At 35.8% G+C, this 27,955-nt stretch overlaps 1 protein-coding gene across 1 annotated transcript; it reads right to left on the bottom strand.

The window, feature by feature from the left end:
- Positions 1-21,657: 21,657 nt before the first annotated feature.
- On the bottom strand, positions 21,658-25,217 carry LOC104214596 (uncharacterized). Its single transcript, XM_009764290.2, has 3 exons — positions 24,250-25,217; positions 23,116-23,655; positions 21,658-21,979 (listed from the first exon to the last, which is right to left on the bottom strand). The coding sequence occupies exons 1-3, from the start codon at positions 25,165-25,167 to the stop codon at positions 21,851-21,853; spliced, it is 1,587 nt and encodes a 528-aa protein (XP_009762592.1). The 5' UTR covers positions 25,168-25,217; the 3' UTR covers positions 21,658-21,850.
- Between the last annotated feature and the right edge of the window lie 2,738 nt (positions 25,218-27,955).

Here is a 27,955-nt window from a genome sequence, read left to right as displayed (position 1 = left end):
CCCCATTAACTACGCTGAAAACCTTGCAACTATCCCGCCACTATAACAAGCCCAGGTTCCCACTACCGTCGACCTTTCCCCTCAACATGCACCGGGCTTTACCCCTTACCACAATTACCCTGCACTTCCTCCCAAATTTTACATGCTCCATCATCCAAAACAACCTCATACCCTTCTCCGACATCAGCTCCTATTTTTGTAGCTCCTTCACCAACTACTCTTCCTCGATCCTCTAGCGAGACTGTGTTCAAAGTCCCCGATGCCCAAGGAAAGTTTTAGGGAGTTTTGGTTCAGATTAAATGAACAAGTTGCTCGGGTCAGTTCTCTAATTGGTAGAAAAGATGTTGTTGAGCCCCGCCAACGACATGATCCAGTGGGCATTCCTGCTAAACGCTTTCATCCTCAATACCGACCCCATGAATATCCTCGTACTCCAGATAATCCTTACCAATACTACTTTCCTCCACAAAATCTCCGAAGTCATACCTCACTTCCCCAGTACTTTATCCACAATGCACCGCCATATGCTCCCCACTCACAAAACCCGCAATGGCTTGCACCTCCACAAATGTCTTACCCACCTCTACAATCATATCAACCCCCTACCCAAAAGAGGTTCCAACCAAATCCGGAGTACAAAATGAGAAGGCAGCAGCAAAGAGAAAAGTCTTTCACTCCAATCGGAGAATCCTACACAAGCTTGTTTGAAAAGTTAAAACAGTCTGGCCTGTTTGAGCCGCTCATCGGCTATACTCCGGACCCATATGCAAAAGGTTTTGATCCTACTGTATGGTGAATGTACCACTCTAATGTCCAAGGGTATAACATTGAAGATTGTTGTGCTTTGAAAAGGGAGATAGAAAGAACGATTCAAGAAGGGATAAATGTGGTCCAAGACAGTGACATCGAGAACATTGCACAGAATTCTTTACCTGCATATGATGATGCACACTTTGTGGGGAAGATGCATGGTGACAGAGAGTATGAGAATCCTCTTGGAAACTTGCTGACTGAAGTTAATGATATTGAAATTGGTGAAGGTCCCAGTAATCTTGATGTGCAACCCAGTGGCTAAGATGTCGAGCTTGGTAAGTGGAAAGACACTCTTTTCTTGGATAGCCAGGGAGGAGTTTTGGTGGTTTATTTTGATGTCATTTCTGTTGTCTAATTGCTGCCAACTCCACACTACTAAAATGTAGGAAGAGAGGGTCGCAATAGCTTTTACCCGATATGAGGGTCAGGATCGATTTTCACAGGGAGCTAGGAATGGAGTCGAGTATCTATCTACACTAAAGTTGTGTAATTGTTCCAAATGTCACTTCCATACATTTTTGGATTTTTTTATTATAAGCAACTATTATCAAACTATTAATTGAGACTAGATTATGCTACGAGATAATTGTTAAGTTGTATGTAATAGGAAGAAGGGCACTAGGGTCGTGACATTACAAGGTGGCTAATTGACAGGTAGATGTTACTAAGGTTCGATTGACATAATTGAGGCTTATGCTATAACCGTTGCACAATTTTACCCACTCTCACACCTCTTGGTAGAGAGAGTGATTTTGCCCAATTGACTCTCTCGAGACCAAATGGGTAGGCAAATTAGCTCAAGCAACTAGGGTTCAAGTTGGGTAATTACTCTCTCGAGGTTTAACCCTTTAATTGGGACTATCAATTCTCTTGAGTCCATCCCAATTCCTTGTTGGGTCAATTTTGAAGACTTAGACTCTCTTTCTCAAGAAGAGCCAAGTCAACTAGCACAAACCAGTGTTTGCAACAACCAATTCATAGATTAAACCATAAAATTGACCCAAATAACAAACACTCAAAGTCAATCTAACAATAGATGGCAACACCCATCAATTACCCACACTAGGTTGAGCCACAACCCTAGCTAATGGGTTTAGCTACTCATGCTTGAAGGAGAAAATAGAGAAATATATGAAGAACAAGGCATATTAATTAAATGCTAAATTAAAATACAAGAATCTATCGTTAATTTGAAGCGAAGATGCCAAAATATGGCTACAGATGAAGTTCCCACGAGCGCAGCTAAGTTCTGGATATAGCTGATGACCTAAAAATGGTAAAATATTCTATTTATACTAGGTTGGAGAAACTGGACAAAAATACCCTTGCGGGGTCAGCGCGGGCCGCATAAAATGGACCGCGGCCGCACTAGGCTCTTGGACTTCAATTCTGGGCTCTCTGAACTTGGGCTCCGCGGATCGCGTAGAATGGACCGCAACCGTGGAGGCAGCTATCGCAGTCTGCACAACCATGACCGCAGACCGCATTGGCATTTCCTATCTCTCTAAATATCTCTTCCGCGGACCGCACAAAAAGGTAGTGCGACCGTGGAACCTTCATTGCAAACCGCACAATGTGTACTGCGGCCGCGGTGCCTGAAGCCTAGTTTTACCATCTCTCTGAATCACCTCGTATGGCCACATTTGACTTTGTGCGGTCCGCACTAGGCTTGCTTGCCCTCAGTTTACTTTGTCTTTGATACTTGAGCAGGTTTCACTCCTTTTGAGTCGATCTTTGACATTTCGTCACTTTGTCGATCAAACCTGCAATCAAGAACAACTTATGATCCTTTTGGGAGTATTTTGTAACGATTTATAATAAAAGCATAGGCAAAAAGGAGCATGAAACTCGTTAAAATCCCTACTTATTATTGTCCGGGTTATTTCATGGTAGTAATCCGGACATTGTCTTGTGGCTCAAACTCTTCTTCTTCTTATTTTGTCTAGTTCGTTTAGTTGTAGTAACTCGTCTAGTGTTATTTAGGATTGTTCCAGGGTTGCAACCCATGTCTATTTTGCTTGTTTTGTTCAAATCCTTTTCACCATCAGTTGAATGCAATCTCCTATTTTCTATAAGTTCTGGTCAGTCTTTGTTTAGGTTATTTTTCCTTTTATAGTCCTTTTCAGTCTGACTCTAGTGACATTACATACACGCATAATTCTCAGCCTGGTCTTGAAAGTTAGTTTAATCATGAAGCAATGACACAGTTCTGAACATGATAAAAAGAGGCATTTGAGGAAACAAGTAAAGATTCATTCATTCTGAGATAACCCGAAGCTTGAATTGAGTGAAATTGAGGTAGTTAGTCTAGACAATCAAGAGGTTGATGAGAGCATACAACAAGGGAATGTCTATCAAGCAGTTTGAGGTAGATCAATCAGCGCTGAAATACATTCTTCCACATCAAGATAAGTTTGAATCAAGTTTGCTTCGAACTGGCAAGGATCATTCATTGGTACAGAGGTATTGCCCATTGGCACTTTTGTTTATTTCTTTTCTTATCTTCAACTGCATGTTTGTACTTGGCATTTTTAAAGTTTGGTATGATGAAGGTATTTTATTCTGCTACCCAAACACTTTTATCCTTTGCTACCCATTTTGAGCCTAATATTTTGTTTCATGCCCCTCTTTTGGAATCAGAAATAGAGTCAGGAACTAGAAAAGGAAAAGAAAAAGGAAAGAGAAGAAAAAAAAAAGGAAAAGATAAAAAAAAAAAAAAAAAGGAAAAAGGAAAAACAAAAGAGAAAAGGAAAAGAAAAAAAACAACTTTGTCCTTTGAACTACGTTCGACCTGATTCTTGGCACGTCAAGATACGTAGGCAGCCTTACGGTTCGGTCACACCAAATAAAATATTTCATAATCCCCCGAAGTCAAGAGTGGGGCATTTTTTCTTAGAAATCCCCTCAAAGCAAAAAAGAAGGCAAAAAGCAATAAAAAAAATCCCCAAACTCCAAGAAACTGGGGCAGAAATTTTAATTTTTCCAAAAGACCTGATTCCAAAAGTTATAAACCCTTTATTTTAAATTATTTTGAGCCTTCATGTCACCCTTTCTTTCTAACCCTGTCCAAGAGCCTACATTACGGTCCAAAGAAAGACCTTCTGACCAATCTTTGAGGAGGCAAAATCAAGTGTGTGGTGGAAGTCTGATCTTCTTGTATCATGGGTAATACCTTGTTCTCAGCACAAAGAGAGAAAATGATAAAATGAGAGAGTCTTGTCGGTAAAAACTCTCATGGGCACCGTAAGGAAACGGTGAGTTGAGAAAAGAGCAAAATGAGAGAGGCTTGATGGTGAAAACCCTTCAGGGTACTACAAGTCGACTGAGGATTGTGGATCAGATGGGATAATTGAAGTGCTGAAGCCTATTTTCACAGCGAAGAGGTATAATAAGAGTTGAATATTAGACTTACTTGAAATATTAGGCCACTTAATCCAAAGGTGCATGTCATGGTCATTAGAGTTGGTATCCACATCTGATAAGTTTCTACTTTGTAATTTTCTTGTTAGGTATCATCTCTTTTCCTTGTCCCTTATTTTATTCCTCTTGTTTTGTTTGATCCCTTCTTGAGTCTGTTTAGTCAGAACAAATGAGAAATGACTTCAAAATTCGCTACCAACTTTCCAATTGCACATAACGAATTTGGCTAGCACATCAAAGTGGCATAAGTCAGGAAAAAGTGGTATGTGCATTGAGTTGGTAACAATCAACATGCTTTGGGATTCATGTGAAATGCAAGGGTTTGGTAAATGTCAATTCATGAGCAAAATACAACAGATAGAGGAATATTGGGATTGAATGGAGCAGAGGTGTTTTCTGTGATAAGGGTTGAAAGAAAATGGGTAGTCGATAACAGTCAAGGTCGTCCAAGTTGAAATCAAAGTTATTTTGGCAAGTGTAGAAGCAGTTGCCCTCAAGGTCAAGGCCACAAACTAACCACCACATTTAAACTCACAAGTTTTCTTTGTTTGAAATAGGAACAAAGTAGTGAAAGCACGTTGGTTCAAAAACAAGAAAGAAAAAAAAATAAAAGAGAGAAAAGAAAAGAAAGAAAAAGCAAAAAGAAGAAGAAGAGAAGAGTCGACAAATGGAAGTTTCTCAAATCTTTTCCCTTTCCTGTCTTACTAGTGTGTATAAAATGTTGCCATTGCTCTTCACATTTTTCCTCCTAGGATAAAAGTCCTAGTCTGATGGATTTTCTTCCCAATAAAATTTTAGTCTGATGAATCTTTCTCCTAAGATAGAAGAACTAGTCTGATGAATTTTCTCCTAGGATCAAAATCTTAGTCTGATGAATCTTTCTCCTAAGATAACAAAAAGACCCAGTCTGATGAATTTTCTCCTAGGATCAAAATCTTAGTCTGATGAATCTTTCTTCTAAGATAACAAAAAAAAAATTATTCTGATGAACTTTCTCCTAGGATCAAAATCTTAGTCTGATGAAGTTTTCTCCTAAGATAAGAAAACCTAGTTTGATGAACTTTCTCTTAGGATCAAAATCTTAGTCTGATGAATCTTTCTCCTAAGGTAGAAAACCTAGTCTGATGAATTTTCTCCTAGGATAGAAATCTTAGTCTGATAAGGTTTTCTCCTAAGATAGAAGACCTAGTCTGATGAACTTTCTCCTAGGATCAAAATCTTAGTGTGATGAATTTTTCTCCTAAGATAAAAAAAACTAGTCTAATGAACTTTCTCCTAGGATCAAAATCTTAGTCTGATGAATCTTTCTCCTAAGATAAAAAAAAAATCTTAGTTTGATGAATCTTTCTCCTAAGATAACAAAAAAACCTAGTCTGATGAACTTTCTCCTAGGATCAAAATCTTAGTCTGATGAATATTTCTCCTAAGATAGAAGACCTAGTCTAATGAATTTTCTCCTAGGATCAAAATCTTAGTCTGATGAATATTTCTCCTAAGATAACAAAAAGACCTAGTCTGATGAATTTTCTCTTAGGATCAAAATCTTAGCCTGATGAATTTTTCTCCCAAGATAGAAAACCTAGTCTGATGAATATTCTCCTAGGATCGACGTCTTAGTCTGATGAATGTTTCTCCTAATTAACACCAAAAAGAAAAAAAAGGGACTTAGTCTGATGAATTTTCTCCTAGGATCGAAATTTTAGTCTGATGAATCTTTCTCCTAAGATAGTAGACCTAGTCTGATGAATTTTCTAGTCAAATGTTCTTGGTTTTACTCACAGGAGAGGCACATCCCAGTCAAGTCCTTAGTTTTGCTCTCATCATTGCATCAATAACATAGGTAATTTACAGTTTTGCTAACAACTCACAAATCTTCCTAGTGTGAACTGGGGCAGAAAATTTTGTTTGTTTTGTTGTTTTGACTGCAGGCATACACCTAGAGAATGAGGGAATTCTTTTCTGAGTTACTTCAAATTTTAAGTCAGTAGCAGGCGCCCGCATGAAGAGCAAGGGAATGTCATTTCAGAATTCTATTCAAGTTAGAAGCTCGCAACAAGAATGCGAGTCAACAATCCGAGATGACTAACAAAATTAGTTTCAATCCAAAATAAAAGAAAAGAAAAAATAAGTGAACCCAAAACGTAGAAGCAAAGAAAAATGTGAACTGCTCAAGACATGGTGGAAGTCACGAGCGCTAAATGTCCGGTTTTGATCCGAAAAACTTAAGAAAAATGAATTAGCACCTGCATCTAGCAAGCGTCAAGGGTCAAATCTAAAGTCTACATGAAGAACCATTCAAGACTCAAGATCAAGATTCAGAGGACTTATAGATAGGAATCTTGTAACTCATAGTTGACAGGCCTAGTTAGTCTTTTTCATTTTTGATTTTGATGTAATAACAGGACCGCGGACCAGAACCTCGATGGCACCTCAATCGGCTCTCCGCCTCGGTACACTCCATCACTGTTCCTACTTCTGAACTACACGTGACCTGATTCCTTTAAAGCCAAGGATATGTAGGCAGCTCAGATACCAGGGCTCGGTCACATTCTCCTTCCTCTTAGTTTTTGGTCTCCCTAAATAAGGGTCGGGTCAAAAACCTGTCTAGTCGTTCTTTGTCTGAAAATACTTCGTATTTCTAGTAAAAGAAGGGGCATCTGTAGACATGTAAGTTTTAACCCTCCCCAAGATTTTACATATGTTAGTATTTAAATATTTAGTTTAGGCCTAATATTGTTATTTTAACTAGTTTTGACTCTTTTACTTTATTTTAAGCCCAAAAACTGAAAATTACAAAAATAGTTCCATATTTCCCTATTTAATTCACGTATTAGATATTTTTAGAAGAATAATATTATTTTAAACCAACTTTATTTTAATTTAAAAATTGAACACTACAAAAATAGTTTCAACTTTAATTTTAATTTTATTTGAATATTAATAGTTTATTAAAATCAATTAGTAAGAGTAATTTTATATTTTTATAAGTATTCATATTACTTTTTAAAAAAAACAAATTGAATTTTCAGTTTTCTTAGCCCAATTTTTGTAGGAAACTAAAGCCCAATTTTGAAGCCCAAATCTTTTTAGCCCATACCCCATTTCCCTTAAGGAGATAAAAAAAGCCTAATCTCCTAAAAACCCTAAGAGAACAAGACTAGCGGGGAGGATCCTTTCTAGAGAACGGATTCGCCGCTACTCCCTTTCCTTCTCCAACACCCTAGTTGAACTGTAGAGGACTCCACTTAGCCATCGCCGCCCGCCAGACCTCACGTCAACCAACTAATGAGTCCTGCTTCTTCATCTTCTACTTCACCCCTACACACCCTTAGAACCAATAAATCAACCCCAAAAGGCCAATCTCCACTAACGCACCAACCTGCCGCCATCAACAAGAACACCCATAGAGCCACAACCGTCCTCACCAGCTCCACCGGTGAAGCACGTATACACAATCGAAAACCCAAAAAAAAGCCAAAAAAGCGGCAGAAACAGAGACGAAGAAGATGTTTTAGAGGATTGATTCAAAATGTGGTTAGGAAGGATACTAGTATAATTGGAAGTGATATCAGTTCTCAACTCCTAATCAAATAGGCAATTGGGATTTCCACTTGAATCAATCTCAATAAGTTGATTTCTCGGTTCCGTCAGTGAGTTCCAATCCCGAGTCCCTATTCATGGTTCAAGGATTTGGGGAGCAATATTTCAAAAATCATTTGGCAAAATACATTGAGGTCTATTCTTTTCTATCTTGTTAGTTTGCTCAATATGTTTTGGAAGTTTATTTAGTTTGTTTGTGTGATGATGAATTTTTTGCCGAATATGAAATTGCTCTAATCAAGCTTTGTTTGGAATTTAAATGGTTGGTTGTTGGATTAGTTATTATAATTAAATTAAAGGATATTGATGATGTGAATTAGAAGTAGTGTACTGGGTCGTGGGGTTGAGAACTTGAAACTAAAACGGTAATTTGTATATGCTTTACTCATTGTCATATTTTTACTTTCTTATTTCATGCTTTGTCCGCTAGTATTATGTGTAGGCCGATCACACTTGGGTAGGCAAGCCTTAGGATTTTTGTTAGTTTTGAGGCGATAGGTCGTTCCCTTAGTTAAATTTATCCGGAAAATGCCCCGAATATTTGTATATATTTTATTTCGGGGAATGCCCCATAGTATTCTATAATTGGAGTCCGAAAGAGAACTTGTAGTACTTTTATTCTTATTTTATTTTTATTTTTATCTTTCTTTTATTAGGTGGGAACGATCTTAAGCCTCTTTTGATTGTTTATTATTTTTTTGGGTGTGTTTTTACCTCAAATCAAATATTTTAAAAGCCGACTAGATCAGGTATACAACCGTACTAGTGACGGAACTTCAGAGTGCCTAATACCTTCTCCCCGAGTCAAATGAACTCCCTTACCCAAATCTCTAGTGTAGACTTAGTTTTGGAGTCTCAAGTGTTTTGAAAGGAACAATTATTTTTTTAAACAAAAAAATGGTGACTTGGCACACCGAAATCAAATGTCAGGTGGCGACTCTAAGTTAATCCTTTTGAACACCAATTTTTGTCACTTTTTAATTAAAAACCCTTTTCAAGCTTTACAAATCTTTTATTAATTTAAGAGGGTTAAGTGAGGTCGAAAAAAGGGTGTGACACCAATGATGGCGTTGTAAGCCGTTTCCTGGTTCATGATGTGAAATGTTGTTTTCAGGGTGACTCCTCCGGCTAGGACGGGTAGCACTATTTCCCCCAAAGTCTGCTCAACTGCATTATTAAAACCTGTTAGCGTTATACTACACGATATTATTTTATCTTCGAGTCTCATCTGTACGAGAACTCGAGGATGGATAATACACACGTCGCTACCAACATCTACCATTATTCTTTTTACATTAGTATCTGTGATACGTAAAGTAATAACAAGAGCATCATAGTGAGGGAAAGACAACCGTCGGTATCTGACTTATCGAAGATGATACTGTCTTCGAGGTCATCATACCGTTCGTCAGTGATTGATCATTTGAGTTTATGTGTGGTGGTGAACTTGACATGATTTATCGCTGTGTCGTCGCCCTCGCCGATGATCATCTAGATGGTGCGAGCGGGACATGGCGGTTTTGGAGGCCCTTGGGGTTGTTTGCGTCCGCGGGCGAAGTTAGTCCGTCCTTGATCGCTCAGCAGCTCTTTCATGTGACCCTGGTTTAGGATTCATACTACTTCCTGTCGCAATCCTATGCAATATTCGGTTTTGTGACCCCTTTCTTGGTGAAATTTGCAGAAAGCGTTTGACTTCCGAGTGCTGGGGTATGACCTCATCTTTTGCGGCCATTACACCTTTGGGCTGAGTTTCTCTCGGACGTACACTATTTCTGAAGGATAAACACAAAAATTGTGAGCGGTTAGAAGTAGAGGCATACCTTTCTCGTGTCGATATGGTGCAATGTGTCAAGGAGGAGCATCCGTGCATCGTGGTGGAGGCGGGGCCGACATACTAACGTAGGGTTGATGCTTTTCACGACCGTAACGGGGCCCCAACTGATCTCTTTGACCTCCGTTACGACAATCTTTCCTCGCTTCGGTTTGGAGTGACGTCAACCGTTGGGTCAGGCTATTTAGATCGTCCTCGTCGGCTCGTACCTCGGCGCAGTAGGCGTTATGGATTTCCTCCCAAGTAGTTGGAGGGTATTTCATGAGCCTCCTTTATAGTTTTCTGGTCGCCCACGACCAATTTATGTTTAATCCATTCTGGAAGGCTGCTACTGTCATTCCTTCTAACACATTCGGAAAGCTCATTCTCTCCCTGTTAAATCGAGCCAAGAAGTCCCTGAGTCCTTTGCCGTGCATCTGTCTTATGGCGAATATATCATTTACCCTCGCTTCTACCTTTTTGGCTCCAACATGGGCTGTGACGAATTTATCTGCCATTTCCTCGAATGTCACTATCGAGCATGCTGGTAGTTGAGAGTACCATGTCAAGGCTCCCCCTGTTAAGGTTTCGCCGAACATTTTCAATGGCACCGATGGTACCAGTTTTTTTGAGAGATCGTTGCCTTTTAGGCTGTAACATAGTGGATGATGTGATCTTCTGGATCGGTAGTACCATCATATATCTTTAAGTAAGGCGGCAGTTTGAAGGTTTTTGGAATGGTGTACGGGGCCGCTTCTTCACTGTATAGTTGCTCGATGAATCGCCCAACGTCGCATTTTGGCAGCAACTTTGGGCCGCCTGGTATTTTGTCAACTCTTTTTTGGTGTTCTTTCATTTGGTCGCAGAGTGCCTTATTCTCATTTTCTATTTCCTCCATTTTCTTGCAAACGGCTGCAAGCGTATCATTATCTGCGTTATTATCAACATAAGTGTTACTTATGTGGGGGCGTCTTGCTCACCCTCGTTTATTGTGTCACATTCCTATCATCCCATTGGGTGGGTTTATCAAGGATGTTGTTCAAAGCATTTGTTAGTCATTCTTCCAGCAGTCTTCTCACTACAGGTGTAGCCTCTCCTATTGTAGATGTGGAAGCTTCCCTTTCGCGTGAAGCGGTCACGCTCCCGTGCGGGGGAGGTGAATGTCTCCCCCGGGCGTGATGTTTGGTGTTTCATTTTCGTGATCTTCTCTTCTATATTCATTGATGGTGTCTAGGAGGTTGGTTGTGACACCTACTATAGCTTTTAGCCTTGCATCTCCGTTCCCTGCCATTATTGATTTGTATCAAGCTCGGAAGAAGTGATTATCCCTTTCAGGAGTCTGGATGAAACTATAATCTTAGCTAGAGAAATCCCCACAGACGGCGCCAAATTGTTTGACCCAAAAAATATTGAATCCTTTTTGGTTAAATCAATTAAAGAAGATAAAAGGGTTAATCTCAGCCAAGTATAATAAATTCCAGAATGAGGGACATGAGGGATGAACAAGATAAATAGAATCTATTGATCTCCTGGAATTGGAGGATTAGGTGTGTAAAAATGATCACTACCAATGTTGAATCAGTATTACAAAGCAAGTTCTTAGTTTAGAAACCCCCCTCCCCCCTCCCCACACGGTTACTTCCTTCCTATATATATAAGGGACAACCCCCTCTGAACCCTAGGAGACATACCCTAGGGAATATTCGAGAGTATATTCCTAATGCACCTTCTTAGGCTGACGCTACTACAAAAGTCATACGTCCTTCATCCGTTGTCGGTCGTCGTCGTCCTCCACAAGACGTCATGCTGTGGAGACCTCATCTTTGATCGTATTTGACAGTAGCCGTGGTCGACCAAATTTAGACCCATACAATTAGTTGGTCATGTTGACAATATAAAATGATTTAAGTAGAAAGGACAAAGGGGAACACCCCTTGAACTAGGCACGTAGTTTACAAACTGAAGAAGGATTTGTAAATTATCAAAAATATGCCATGACAGTTACGTGACTATAAAAGTATTTTATTAATGGAAAAATAAGAAATTCAATTTTTTTTTGGTAACAACTGTGAATAGGGGTGTACAAAGTAAACCGACTAACCGTACCAAACTGATAATCCGAGTCAATCCGAGAAAAAAAATCCGACCATAATTGATTTGATTTAGTTTTAACTAAAAAAAGTCAAACCGATACCAAACCAACCTGACATTACATGTATACAAGTTTTTAAAAATATCTTATACACAAAAATAATTATTGTAATGTAATTAAATATTTTTTAAATCTTAAATAGTTCTCTCTTTTAATGTATTATTTCAAGCTTGGACTTAAAACTTTTGAAGGGTTAAATATGTTTTATAGCCCATAAAAGTTAGAAAATCAAATAAAGCCCATAGCAAAATCAAATCAATACTAATGCTAACAAAAAAAATTTAATTCAATCCTAGAAATGACAATAGTAGTGGATATTTATTTTGTTAGTTTTGCATTGGTTTAGGTAGTGAAAGTGCATAACTTAGTGGGCGTTTGGACATAAGAATCGTAAAATTCCACACAAAAAAAAGTGGAAAAAATTTCAAGTGAAAATAGTATTTGAAAATTAGAGTTGTGTTTGGACATGAATATAATTTTGGGTTGTTTCTGAAGTTTTGTGAGTGATCTGAGTGAAAATTTTGAAAAACAACTTTTTGGAGTTTTTTAAATTTTAAAAAAATTTCAAAATGCATCTTCAAGTAAAAATTGAAAATTTTATAACCAAACACGGATTTCGGAAAAAAAAGGGAAAAATTTCTTATGTCCAAACGGGCTCTTAGTGGGCGTTTGCACATAAGAATTGTAAAATTCTAAAATAGGGGGAAAAATTTTCAAGTGAAAATCGTATTTGAAATTTAGAGTTGTGTTTGGATATGAATATAATTTTGAGTTGTTTTTTTAAGTTTGTGAGTGATTTGAGTGAAAACTTTAAAAAATAGTTTTTTTTGAGTTTTGAAAATTTCCAAAATACACCTTTAGGTGAAAATTGGAAATTTTATAAACAAGCATTGATTTCAAAAAAAAGTGAAATTTTTTTTGGAAAAAAGGAAAACAATTCTGATGTCCAAACGGGCTCTTACTTTTTAAATTATTTGGTCATGTAATTAATACTTAGTACTTATTAGTTGTACTTATTTTAACATGACTTAGTACTTTTAGATTATGTTTATTATTTTTATTATGGCTTATTAGTTAGCAATATTTATCTTATGCGATTTGTTGAGTATTTTAGTGTAATCATGACTCATCTCACATTATTTTGTATTATTTTATTGGGTAACATTTTATATAGTTTTATCATACTAGGATTTAAAAAATATTAGAGCACGAATTATAAATTTTATGCTATGAAGATTCTATCGGGAAAAAAATCCAAAAAATCCGAAAAACCCTAGAAAAATCGTGATTGAAAAACCCGACTTTTATTGGTTTGGTTTGGTTTATAGATTTAAAAATCCGAGACAATTGATTTGATTTGTTAATTGAAAATTCCGAACCAACCCGACCTAAGTACACCCTTAACTGTAAATATTACCATTGATAACAATAATTAAACAATACACCTACAAAGCACCTAACTCCTCACCAACAGTAGAGTTAGGTCTTGGGTTGACTAGAAGAAATTCAAAGTTAAATTATCAATTTAAAACAATATTTACTCCTTACGTATATATCCTACTTATGCATTCCAAAAGTCTAAAACTTGGCCTCTCCAGTCTCCACTCCAATCGCCATCCCCATATCTTCTATGGGTGAATGCTCAGAGCTAGGTGACCATCTCTAATACTACTTTATCCTCAAGACATAATGCTAGCCATTAATTTGAAGCATTCCAAGAACCTTTTAACTTATAGCAAAATATAGCTATATTCCAACTTCGAGAAGCTTCTATGTAAGCTAAAATGAATGGCCATTCAAATCTTTTGGTACCACAAGATAAAGTTATGCACTTGGATGTTCTCTAACCAATGATTTGTCCACGTGGCGCCTTTACGTATTACTGGCCTCTCGTTTCACTTGAAGTGACCCTGAGATCACAAGCTTTTTTCACAAATTATTGGAACTCGTTATCATCGCCATCTTTTGTCTCCATTTTTTTTTTTTGAGAATCATAGAATTTGTAGGTGTATATTATCTAAATTTTGACTTATAGCAAGAAAGCTTAGACGAACTTGTATGTTGTAAGGAGTTACCAGTTCCTGACCGGGTTCTAGTCCCGTCCATCCCGGTAATCGTTATAATTTTCGGTCAAATTCAAAGGAGACCGTTGGCCAACATCTTGTTTTGGCAGAAATGGCCATTTTCGGTCTTCTTTGTTAAAAATGTAGCCCCTGCCCTTAATTATTAAAAAATTAAATATTTAGCCTTTTGAAAACTATAAATAGCTCCCCTTCCCCCAATTTTTTCTCACAATTTGCTCTCTTTTTCTACTCAAATTCTCTCTTGATTATTGAATTGCTCCCAATCAATTGTTATTGATGAGCACAAACCGACGTGTGAAACTGAAGCTTGCTAGTCAAAGATAGTACAAATTATGTTAGTCTCCACAGGGATAGAGTTAAATAATGCTCTAGTAATTTCTGGCTTAAACGCTATTGAGGATGATCAACATTTGATTTGGAATTATTATGAACTAAAATTAACTAGTAAAGTGTAAGCAATTAACAATTGATCACGGAAAGACAAGAGCTGAGCAACACATAAATAATCAGTTGCAGAAATAAGGGATGTGACATGATAAGTGCATGATAACTATTTGAGATCTAACTCTAGTTCAATTTACTCTAATATTCTAATAATTCGCACGAATTCACTCGATGATTAATTCAACCATATAGTCAAGACTCCTCTCTCGACTAAATCTGAACTCTACAAGGTAAACTAATGTATAAGCACTATGAAGGTATGCAACAACATATTAATGGATTAGTCTTTTAGGAAAATGTCTCCCGAATATTCTCCTAACTTGATTTAATCAACAATTCAACAAGCTCTTTCGATTACTTAAAGGAATCACTGAATTAAACTAAATAAAGTAATACACACATAATCACCAAAATATTCCTCTTTCGTTCAAATAAATTAGTGAATAAATTTACAATCAACTCAAAGCTCCATAAAGATATTCAAACAATTAAACTAGAGTTAAAATCCACAAATACCAATCGAAACACCATATCCGTCAAACCTTCAAGTAAACTACTCCATAATCATGGAGAAGGTCATCACAAATTGAGTTAAAGAATAAGAAAACATAAATTCAATCCAAACTCAGGTATTAAGTTGAGGAAAAAATGATGAATCCTTGTCTCTTAGAGTCTCCAATGCTCTCCATATCTTTCCTAGGTCAAAAGTTCCCGAAAATTTATATTTTTGGTGTAATTATCCATGTAGGAACGGGCCCGAGCGAAACTACCATATTCAAGCCGTTAGTAGAAAAATTGGATAAATACACGGGTGCATCGCGCTAGCGGGAATTTTCAGAGAGTTGATTTCCTGTTAGGCAGGCCACCTAGCACTGTCACACCGTACCTCGCGGCACCCCATCAAGCATGGTAGTGCAAAATTCTCAGAGAATGATTTCTTTCTCATTTTTTCATATCCAGACTTGGTCCTCAATCGTCGAACGCGATCAATAAGCTTTTATTGAGACTTCAAAGCTCCCTATTATTCAATTTCGCTCCAAAATATCTTTTTAACTTAGAATCATCTCCTATAAGGCATAAAATACGTAATGAGTGCAAGTTATCATTATTTAAGCTCAGACAAGCTCAAAGTGCAGTAATTAGAATGCAAAATACGGCCAAAATACGGGTTTCTAACCTACCATCAATACCTCAGGCTTAAATCATTGCTTGTCCTCAAGCAATCAAACTATATTTCACATAGTTAAAGATTCTTACTGATGAATTTAAGAAAAAAAAGTTCTTCAAAAATTGTCACTAGAGTGTTTAAGGTTGAAAAATGGTGTAAAGTGAGCTAAATTCCGATTTCCCATCTCTTTACCTAGTTGCAGGTATCGTAATTGCGAACTCTTGTTCACAATTGCGAACACTGGTCGCAAATGCGAACAATGCCCCTAGCCTGCATAAGTCGCAAATGCGACATAAATATCGCATTTGCGAGACATCCCTTCATCGCAAATGCGGCCAAAGGTTCGCATTTGCAAACCTGCCTAAGCCTAGTGGCATGTGACAAAAGCGATCCAGGTTGTCCGCAATTGCGAATATTTCTACGCAAATATGAAGTCTGCCCTGCCAAGATCATTATCGCAAATGCGATCCATTGACCGCAAAAGCGAGCTTGCAAATACGAGCCAGACCTCGCAAATGCAAGATCTGCAGACTACACCAACAACAGTTCTTGCAACGACAATTCTAATTTCAACCAAAACTCGGCAGAGACTCACTCGAGTCCTCGAACTCCAAACCAACAAGTGTAATAATATTATATAAACTCGCTTGTTAATTCAAATCATCAAAATAACATCAGTTAACAAGAATTGATCGTCAAAACTCAAGATTTCAACTTGAAAACTTAATTTTCGCAATTTTTCACATAATGTGCCGACATGTGCTTGGGTTACCCTAGATCCCAATCAAATGTGCTTATAAGTTCAAAAACAACAAACCTACAGAATCGTCAAAACACCGATCCGAGGTCGTTTACCAAAAATATTGATCGTGGTCAACCCAAACCTTATTTTAAGTTAAAACCCACTTTTTTCTTTAAAAAATTAGGTATAAACTTTCAGAAAAACAACACGAATTGCGCACGCAATCAATAAATATCAAATGAAGCTATCGACGATCTCGGAACACTGAAATTAAGGCTAGCACTCAAGACGACCTATCGGGTTGTCACAATTTAGAACTTTAAATGTTTAATTTTATGTCTTAAAAATTCTTATTTTTATAATTAAAAAGTTTGTAAACCTGAAGTATCAATTACATTGAACAAGAAATAATAATATACTTAAAAAAAAAAAATCTTGACCTGGTTCGAATAGGATAGGTCTAAACCTGGACGAGCCCAACTAAACCCGAAAATTCTCAGCCCACTAACAGTCCAGTCCCCCAGCCCGCACTGTTAACCGAGCGGGCTATTTTTTTTTCACCCAGCCCGGTCCTACACGTCTGATAAACACCTTTAGTCTTAGTACCTCCATCTTGATCTTAATAGAATAGCCTTTAAGATTCATAAAAATAGTGAGAGTTGGATAATCATGTGCATCAGATAGTTTATTTAATTACAATCATTATATTAGAGTCAAAGATCCACTTATCCAAGGGATTCTTAATTTAAGTTAATAGAATATTACTCAAAGTCATTCGTGGCCTCCAAGAATGGTTAGTAGCTTCAATTTTAAGCATCATTAATTTAAACTCCAGTCAAGTCCTATTTAACACAATTTAGCAATTTCACTCCCAACTCCAAATCTCAAAGACATGGAGAGAAATCCACCTAAAAAGCCATCACAAAATGAAAAACAGCTCCATTCTTCTTTATTTTCTGATCAATGCCCCAAAACATGGCCTCAATTGGTCGGACATTTAGGCGATGATGCTGTCAAGGTGATTAGAGCAGAGATGCCTAAGGTTAATGACATACAAATCATTTATCCACCATGGGCATTAACTCAAGATTTTAGACCCTCAAGAGTTCGGATTCTTGTTGATAATTTTAACAAAGTTAGTATGCCCCCCAGCGTTGGTTAATTGTCTGCAATTTGAATATTTCCTTTTACTTTAATGAATGTCAAGATTTGTCATAGGCTGAATCAAATAATAGAAGTGCGCATTATATTAAGATTGAAAATAGTATTTGTCTCTCAATTGTAATGATTGTATCACTGTCTCTGCAAGTGACTAACAACTTTGTTTGGATGGTCGTTAATCGTTTCATAATGTATCGTATAATATTGTATTGTAATGTTTTGATGTTTATAATGTTTGGATTGACGATATTGTTTGTCGTTGTTTCATGATGTCATGCACTAACTATATGAAGAATAAACTTGCAATATTATAAAGAAAAAGTAAGGTACGAGGTAGAATTATTATATAAAATAGTAGGGTAAAAGATAAAATATGATTATTTAATAATAAGGAAGGGTAAGATGAGAAAAAAAGGTAACACTCGACCACATCAAATCAGTCATTCCATAAAGTGACATTTTTTGTCGTTACGTAACGACGATTAACGATACGATAAAATAAAATTTAAGTAACAAGCAAAACAAATATTATATTTAAATAACAAAACAATACAATACAACCGGAAAGTGTTATATTTCTTAATGTTTTTGTTACTACCAAAGATAGGCACTTATTCATCTTCTGCAGCATGCAGATTATGTTTCAATGTATTGATTTGTTTCTCTTGTTAGTGTGTTTCACTACTACACATGAAATGAAAAGTTCTTGACTTCAAATGTAATGTCAAATACCTTAATCTCCAAAATTAGTAAAAAGAAATTCAAAAATAGCTAGATTTACAAGTGGTAATTGAAAAATAGCTACAGTTTCAAAAGTAATCAAAATTCAACCACTTTTTATGTAAAGATAAATTTTAGAGAAAACACTGATTAAAATTTGAAAAATATTTCAGCATAATATACTGGAGTTCCAGTATAATATACTGGACTTCCAACATAATATACTAGTCCGGCATAATATGTCGTAAGTTCATACATAAGTGCTCAAATTTCCAGGATATTATGTTGGAACTTTTCTTGTTGCAGCAAAATAGTGATTATTTTTCAATGACTTTACAAACGCGAACTATTTTTCAATTAACAGTTCGAAAACTAGCTACTCCGTGTTATTTTCACCTTATCACTTCCCAGAATAACTCCCAACAACTCGTCTAAATAAAAGTTAACATGTCTAAGGTTTTCTTATTTGTATTGGTTATTTCTTTCCCTATTTATCCGATATATATTTGACATATACATAGATTATAGGACAAGTTACATATTTGGCCTGTCGGTGAAAAATAATTATACTTTACTAGCTCTATATATATATACATGTTATTATTTCTTTTAGAGAGATTATACTATGTAGTTTTTTCCCCTTATTTGTATATAGGCCTGTTTATCTAGAAGCCCAGTTCTTTTATTTCTGCTTCGGCCCAGACGCCAAGTAGCCCATCATCCCAACACAATAAACACAGGGGCATTTGCATCTATACTCGCTTTTTGGGTCACATTTTAATTTGTGCCAGCTTTGCAAAAAAAAGTTGCAAGCATACCCATTTTTTTGCGTAACTTCAGCATACGGGGCTGAAGTAGAAAAGACAATCACGCAAAACTTCGGCATTCTAGTAGACGGGCCTGAAGTAGCAAGTGTGCTGAAGTTCGCTAGTTACAAAACAAAAACTTCAGCTCTAGAGCTAAAGTTCGCTAGTTACAAAAACAAAAACTTCAACAATGCAAATAGAGAACAAAACTTCAGCTACTATGCTTAAGTTCAACAATTACAAACAAAAACTTCAGCACACTTGGTTTAGCACACTTGCTACTTCAGACCCGTCTACTAGAATGCTGAAGTTTTGCGTGATTGTCTTTGCTGCTTCAGTCCCGTATGCTGAAGTTATGCGAAAAAGCAAGTACACTTGCAATTTTTTTGCAAAGCGGGCACAAGTTAAAACGTGATGCAAAAAGTGGATATAGATGCAAATGCCCCGAAAATCAATTAGATAACTTTATTAGAAATGGGTTGTTATCTACAAACACTTAAGATATGGTTATTTGTTCATTAATTAAAAAAAATCTACTAGTAGATAAGCATCAATAAATTCAAGTAAAGCTCTTCGAGAAAACCCAATCTGCATAGAACTCTTTTGGATTAAAGTGGATCTAAAAAGGTGCAATCTCAACTTTGGATACGAATTGTCCAATTGTTCAAACTGTAGATCACCCGATAGCACCTATCTTAAAGCTAAGTTTTAAATCTGTTAGTTCATAAAAATATATAGATTGATTAGCCGGGTCAATAGGTATAGAATACCAGTAGTACAATTGTTTATTAAACTACAACTTTCAAGAACTTGAGCAAAGATATACGGTTATGGATAAATCATTAATCAACGAACTAAACCTCGATCTCAACTTGGTTAAAATCATCTCTACAAATCCTTGAAGTTAACTATTTTTACGCTGAATCGCAGATCATCAACTTATTGTAACCCTCTTCCTTTATGACAGTATTTTTTACAGGTAGTAAATACAATTCCATGAAAGAGCACAACAAAGATTGCTTAACAATATCGATGGGAAATTAGAGTGCATTTGTATCTATACCCGTTTTTGTATTACGTTTTAATTTGTACTCGCTTTGCAAAAAAAATTGCAAGCGTACCCATTTTTTCGCATAACTTCAGCATACAGGGTTGAAGTAGCAAAGACAATCACGCAAAACTTCAGCATTCTAGTAGACGGGCCTGAAGTAGCAAGTGTGCTGAAATTTTTGTTTGTAATTGCTGAACTTAAGCATAGTAGCTGAAATTTTGTTCTCTATTTGCATTGCTGAAGTTTTTGTTTTTATAACTGGCGAACTTCAGTTTTTGTTTTGTAACTGACGAACTTCAGCACTGGAACTGAAGTTTTTTATTTTTATAACTGGCGAACTTCAGCTCTAGAGTGATTTTTTTTTTTTGTATCTGGCGAAGTTTTTTTTTTAGCTATGACCAATTACACCCGCCAAGCCGCCCCAAAACTTTTAACTCACACTAATAGGAGTACTAATTAGGTTAGCTGCTATGGAGGTACATGAGTGGCTCGAGATGAGTAAAATTAAACCAGTGAAAATTCATCAACTTTTTGATTGGGTCGTTCCTGTGATAACAGCTCAGTAAACACCCAATATCTTACCTAAGCTATTACGTTAATTTTCTTTCTGTTTGGAAAGAAATCGAGCCGAATCAAAACATTATTTATATTTTGTTTATAAATAATTTGATAAACATATTTATGGCAATCATCCCATGAACTGAAGTTTTATAGCAGCACCAACAACAACAGAAAAAAGAAGAAAAAGAAAACGAAGGAAGAGGAGAAAAATACTGAAGTTATTTAAAAAGTGAGTACAAGTTAAAATTTTTTAAAATAATGGGTATAGGTTAAATGGGGACGACCAAATAGGGCGCTCAGTGTAATTTTTACAAAATTAGAGGCAGCAATTTGAGCCCAAACCCATTCAACCCGGCCAATCCGCGCAGAGATTAATGGGTTGGGCTACAAACATTTTTGTTCAATGGTCTATTTGAGTTGAGCCCAAGTTAACCCACTATTTTTTATAGCCCATTCTGACCTATTAAGTAGCCCAAATACACCCCATGAAACTCACCCAAAACAAAGGGATCTCAACCCAACTTATCTAGAAATTTATTTAGTGCCCCAATTTTACTTTTTTTTTTTTGTATTTTCAATTTTTGTTTTCTGCACCACCCACTCACTCCTACCCCTACCCCCCTCATCCAAAACCCCCTCAATATTTTTTTTTTTTATATTTTTAATTTTCTGTTTTCTGTTTTTTCGTTTTTCTGCACCACCCACCAACCCCCAACCCCCCCTCAACTCGCAAAATATTTTCAACTTACACATTTAAAAGGTTTTTTTTTATGCAAGATGAGCATGATTCTAAAATATGGGTCAAGTTGGGCGTGTTGGGCTATGACTCATTGTTTAGCCCATCTTAGCCCAAATACACTTTGGGCTGAGTTGGGCAATGACCAATTTATTGACATAACACATCTTAACCCGCCCAAATTCAGTCCAACCCGTCCATTTGCTACCCTAGGGGAAATCACTGAACAAGTAGGGTATCCTCATTATAAAAAAAAATAAAAAAAAAAAAGAAAGAAAAACTTTGTCCTCACAGAAATTTTTTCTTTTCCAATAACTATCATCAGTTACACATGAGAATTATATGGCATCATATATCTTTCATAAAAAAAGGTGGGTAGGAAAGAATAATTGAGGATATATAATAGCTATGTGCTCGGACTCTTCAAAAATACTTTTGAGTGCGCGCCAAATTCTCCAAAAGTAATGTATTTTTGATGGATTCAATATGAATTCGTCTGTATTTTTGAAGAGCTCGAACAACATAACATACAGTCCTATACAATTTGGTTAGCAAGGTTTCAATTCCATTTGCCGTAGTCGGTTAATGTCCGTCGTAGTCAAAGGGCTGAGTTACTGATTCCCATTTATTGCAGCTTCTAATTCTGATTTGTAGGACAGTTTCAATACTATCTTCACCATTCATAACCTCGCAGCATTGCCTATGTGGTGCCTGTTTTAGGTATTTTGGTCAAACAAACGTGTTAGTCACTAATTAAATGAAATCTGACAAATAAAACATTTCATGTCAAAAGCAAATCTTTTATGGCACGTAGAGAGAATATAAACAGCCATTCTCGCAGATAATTTTGGCTTTTCAAGTTATGTGTTGTTAGTTGGGGTCAACGAGAGAATATAAACAGCCATTCTCGCAAATAATTATGGCTTTTTCTAGTTATGTGTATTTACTATTTAGTAGGGGTCACGTTACCAAACTGATTTGCTACCTTTTCTGGTCGAATGTTGACGAATATGAAACAGCTTTTTCATAGTCAACAGAACCACTTAAATGTTATTGACACGTTGTGGGTATGTTGGTTAATTAAAATATTATGTTGAAATTTGGGAGACAATGGTTGAAAAATTCTAAATAGGAGACTTTACTTGCGGAAATTTTTTAGCTTAAATGATGGGAAATAACTTACTCCGTACTTTCGGGAAAAAAAAATTGATTTTTTTTGGATGTTTGGTTAGAGAATAAAATAATTTCCTAAAAAGAAAATGTATTGAAGATTATCTAATGTTTGTAAACATGAATTTTTAATATTAAAAATTGATAACCATATTTATTGTTGGTTGGAATAGTGATCCAAAGCTTGTAGTTATTGAGATAGTTTAGGGTAGTCCGGTTCACTAAACTCCCGCTATGCGCGGGGTTCGGGGAAGGATCGGACCACAAGGGTTCAGATAGTTGTCAAGGAAAATAACTTCCCATTTGGTGATAATATATTCTGTGAAAAAAAAAATCTGACAACTAAATATCTAAAATAACTTTATCTTGGAAAAATATTTTTCAAAATATATTTTTGGCCATACCAAATATACTAGTACTAGGCTAAAAAGGGCAATCTAATGCACCAAGAATTCTGCATTTAAGCAGGTTCAATGAAGGTCCCATCTCAAGAGGATGTGATGTAAGTAGCGTACCCTAATATAAGAATCAGTGGCTGATTCTACGATTCGAACCCGTGACCTATAAATTCTTGAAAAAGAAAATACTAGTACTAGGCTAATAAACATAGTCGCCTGCAAAATTAAGAAAAGTATAAAAATAAAAGATTCATAAAACAAATTAGACCAGAAATTTACCTGTCTCCATACATGGGGAGATAAAATTGCCGACGTGACATTAACCATCTGAACAGCTATTGCTGGTGCATAATTTTCATTCTCACATTGCTTGTTATAATCACCAATTCTCTTATAACTTGTCAAAGTTTCTCCATTTTCAAGCTCAATAACTTGATCCAAATAATACTCTATTGGCCTTTGACATGGTTCTATATAATTTGGCCTAGTATTAAACGTAAATGGCTGTTCAAACCCTTTCCATGTTTCAAATGTCCTCAATGGTGTCTCCAATTCTTTGGCATTCATTAAATTTGGATATAACTGAATTGAATATCCCCATGACACTGATACTGACCAGTTTTTGTTTAGATCGTAACAGAAACTCTGTTGCATTGTTCGACTTGGGTCTTTTTTGTAAGCCTCAATCACCTTCTTCACTGAATCAACTCGATCCATTAATGGAATTAGAGAATGTATAACGCCTATATGGTGCAGCGATACAATCGGTGCCAATGGATGAGCTGCCAAAAGCCCGCGTGGACTTCCTTGTATATCCATCTTAAAAATTATTTAGACTGTCAGAATATATACAACTCAATCTAATACAGCATAGGACAATATAAAAATTAACTCATATTGGAGTTTTGAAACTAAAAAGTGTGTGCTGAGATAAGCACATGTAAAAATTAATTTCAGATCATAAAATTTTATCTCAATCCAGCATATGTCTATCTCTAAAAGCTAAAATGGGAAACTATTACAGTAAATATTACAAAACTCTTGATAAAATTGTATAAATGCCCACTAAAACTTAAGCAAATAGGAAGAAATCATCCTACAATTTTAGTTTCTCTTGTAACAACAACAAAAACCTTAGTGTAATCCCTTAAGTGGGTCTGGGAAGGATAGTATATACGCAAACCTTACCCTTATCTGGCGAAGGTAGAGAGGCTGTTTCCGATAGAGCCTCCGCAATTTTTATTTCTCCTATAAATCTTCGTATTGGTTTACACATTCAGAATTGTTTGATTAACTCTAACAAGTTACTTATCTTAATTTTCAAGTTGAAAATGATTTGACTATATAGACAAAAATATTTTATGTTGCTGCAATGAAAATAAAAACCTTAGAATTAATGAAAGATTTGTATACCTGATGGAAGCCAAGTTCTTTAGTGAGAGGAATGCCAATTTCAGACATACATCCACCAATTTTCTGATCAGAACCATAGACATCATGATATCTATTAATACAACCATCTAAAATTTTCACTAACACTTCTGCAAGAGGATAACTAATTGCAATTCCACCACCCCCATAAGCCATACCATAAGAATGCACTAAATCTTGTTCCACACTTTCAGAATTCCCACCAATATAATACATTTGATTATGATCATATTTACCTAAAACCGTTACCAAATTCTCCGTAAAAAATATTGTATCATCATCTCCCATAACAAACCATCTTACATTCTCCAATCCCAATTCAAAACTCTCTTTTACTATCCTCGCAATTCTCACTGCTGACCTGTCACCGAACCAACACGTGTACTTAAACGATGACGTGTCATCTGAGACCTTATAGGGTGGTGAAGTGTCAGGCCACGGCTCATTTTCTTGAGGATTTTCATCGAGCCAAACGAACCCTCGAGTCACGTTTGGTTCCCACCATAGTTCGGAATAACTTTTACGATTATTCCAAGTCTTTGCGGACCCTCCAATACCAAATAATATATTGGTAATATTTGTTTCTTCTTCTTTGATATTTTTTTCTTTGTTACTAATCGTAACGGCAGAAGTATAAGCATAGGAATGTTGTGGTGAAAATAGTTTCTCATGTTCAGTACAATCTGAACAGCTAAACCATTTGGACCGGTTAGAGAAAACAGTGAAGGAAATTAGAGAAATGGAAGCAAATAAGCAAATTGCAAGAAAACCCTTCATCAAAATGGTGAAAATATTAGTGATTTTGGTGTTAGGAAACAATGGGACGTAGTAATGTACTGTCAAGAGTTTTAATGGATCTTGAATATTTGAAGTAGAAGAAGATTGTGGTGGCTGAGACATTTTCCTTCAAATTCTTGATTTTTTTAAGGGAAAAAGAGTTTTCTCAAACAGGGAAGCTTGTTATGTTTTTTTGTTTTTTGTTTTTTTGGTTCAAAAGGGTGGTGGTCTTCTACTTAAATCCTAAGTCTTTAAGCTAAGGGACGCTAAAGTTTATTTATGTCTCCTACTACTTGTCTGATTGGGTGGTTACAAGATTTGATTTATATCTTTTTCGAATTTTTAGATTTTTATTTTATTTTTATTTGGGTAAAAGCAAATAAATTTATGAGAAGACTTGTAAGTCTCATCACAAGGAGACTTTTTTTTTGGGGTGTGAAAATAGCATGGACAAACCAATTTTCGGATTGGTCATCGAAAAATAGCCACTAATTTATCCGGAGATAAAATTTGAACAAAAATACCCTGGTTTGAAATACGAAAAGTTCCAGCATAATATTCTGGATTATGGAGTTCCTACTTATAAACTTCCATCATATGTTGGAACTCCAACACATATGAAATTCCAGCGCATTATGCTAGAATCTCCTGTGTAAAAAATTCGAACTCCACCATATTATGCTGGAATTTTTTCAGATTTGTAAGGGTGTCTCTGTTCAGATATTATATAAAAAAGTGATTAAATTTTGATTACTTTTGAAGCTGTAACTATTTCTCAAAGTTATTTCTGATTTTCCCCCACTTTTTTTTGTGCATGTTGGATTGTGCAATGGAGCTACATAAAAATCATGATCTTTATTGGGTGGTTAAATGAGTCCTAAATTATCAAAGATATGGCAGCCATGTTGCAATCCAACAGTTCTGAGTCAATCTTTCAAAAGTGGAAATAAGATAATTTTCAAGTTAACTTGCACACACATCAATTAATTTTATTAAAAAACTTTTAGTACTATATTTGTTTTTGTGTTCCTTTTTGCTTGGAGTTTCTCAGAAAAAAACAGAAGATCATACTAGTTCTAAATGCTTAAAGAGTGGTGAAGATCAACTTGAGCACTATGAATGTCTAAACATTAATCTTTAACAAGAAATAATACACAAGAATAATAAACAAATGAAGTTCTTGGTGTCAACTTCTACGTGGAAGAGTTGTGCACATCCTCAATAGGGAAATTATGTTTTATATATTTTGATTGTTCTAACTACTAATGTTTTTAGAAAGCAAAAAGATTAAAATATTTTAACGGATAATTTTAAATAATGGAAATAGAAAATGGGGTTTTATGCTTCGAAATATACTATGGATCAGGGGAGAAATGAGATCAATGAACTGTGGATCATGCTGGTTTCTAATTAAACATCTATGTAACGAATGACCGTGGTGTTATTAAATTGCTAATAAATATCCTAAATCAATTAACACATCTTGATAGGTTACATGTATTTAGGGACATTTAAACAAGATGCTTTTGAAGCATTAATTTACAATTTATAAAGAAGCGAGAAAATGATTTCGAGTAATTAATGGAACAAGCGTCTCCAAATTGAAGTATGTTTTTTTCTTGGGGCAAAATACAGAATTGGCCTCTTGGCTAATCTCCAGCTAAAAGGTGCATAAACTATGTATATATTTTGTACATAACACAGACATATATACTAAAAATAATTTTTTTTTTACTCCTAAATGTGTAATTGTTTAACCCATCGGAAGACTTGGATGAGTGAGTGACGAAATCATTTAGGGATGAGTGTAGCTCAAATCAATTCATCCAAAAGATTGGAATTTTGGATCTACTTGGAATGTATACTAGCCCCAATTTTTAAATCAAATAATTTATTATTTCATAAGAAATTAATAAATAGTACTATATTCTATTTACTGCAACGTCAATTGCCCATTGTCACGACCCAAAATCCAATTAGTCGTGATGACACCTAACCCAACTCGCTAGGCAAGTCAATTAACAACTTTCCAATTCCAATGAGATTTAATAAGATAATTAAATAAAAGAAAATATCTGAATCTTACACATTCCCCAAGAACTGATAGTACAAATCATGAACTTCTAAGATTAGAATTTACAAAGCTGGTATGAAATAAATATACCATCTATTCAAAATGTACATAAACAGATTTTTATAAATCTAAGGCTACCATGAACAAGATGCAGTTGCATCTGGCACACAGGTACGTCTTCGATTCCAGCTCTCATCGATCATAACAACATCAACATCCAACATCTGCACGCAAGGTGAAGAAGTATAGTATGAGTACAACATACGACCCCATGTACTCAATAAGTAACAAACCTAACCTTAGGTTGAAAGTAATGACGAGTTGGAGCAAAGGTCAAAGTCCAATACCAATAGCCAATAACAGTTCATAACAACATAATGAAAGTAATAGAAGAAGTAACTCAGAGATAAAATGCTCAGTTTGTTCACAGCCAGAAAATAGACTTGTTTTTCAAGTATATCAGTGAGAATTCAAATCTTTTACCGAAATCGCCAAAAATATGAGTAAGTTTGAAAACTATAATTTTTTCCAAAAAGCTTTCAACAGGCAAATATTTCATTTTCAATTGGCATGAAGAAAATACATCTCTATGCCTTCTGTCAATGTGTGTGACAAGTCATGAATGACGTGATAGCGTACAACATGAAGAAAATGCATCTCTATGCATGTATGTCATATGTGCATGTCAATACAATGTATCTTCGAGATGAACTCATGTACTCACACTCTCAGAGTATTCAATCTCACTGTGTCACATTTTTCACTCATCATGCTCAACCACTCAACATGCTCAATCACACAGTACTGTATATGGTCAATCCAGTCTAGGGAAGATCC

The sequence above is a fragment of the Nicotiana sylvestris genome, chromosome 7 (genome assembly GCF_000393655.2).
Source record: "Nicotiana sylvestris chromosome 7, ASM39365v2, whole genome shotgun sequence".
NCBI classification, from domain to species: domain Eukaryota; kingdom Viridiplantae; phylum Streptophyta; class Magnoliopsida; order Solanales; family Solanaceae; genus Nicotiana; species Nicotiana sylvestris.
Note: the sequence above shows the minus strand (reverse complement) of the source record. Positions and strands in the feature narration are given on the sequence as shown.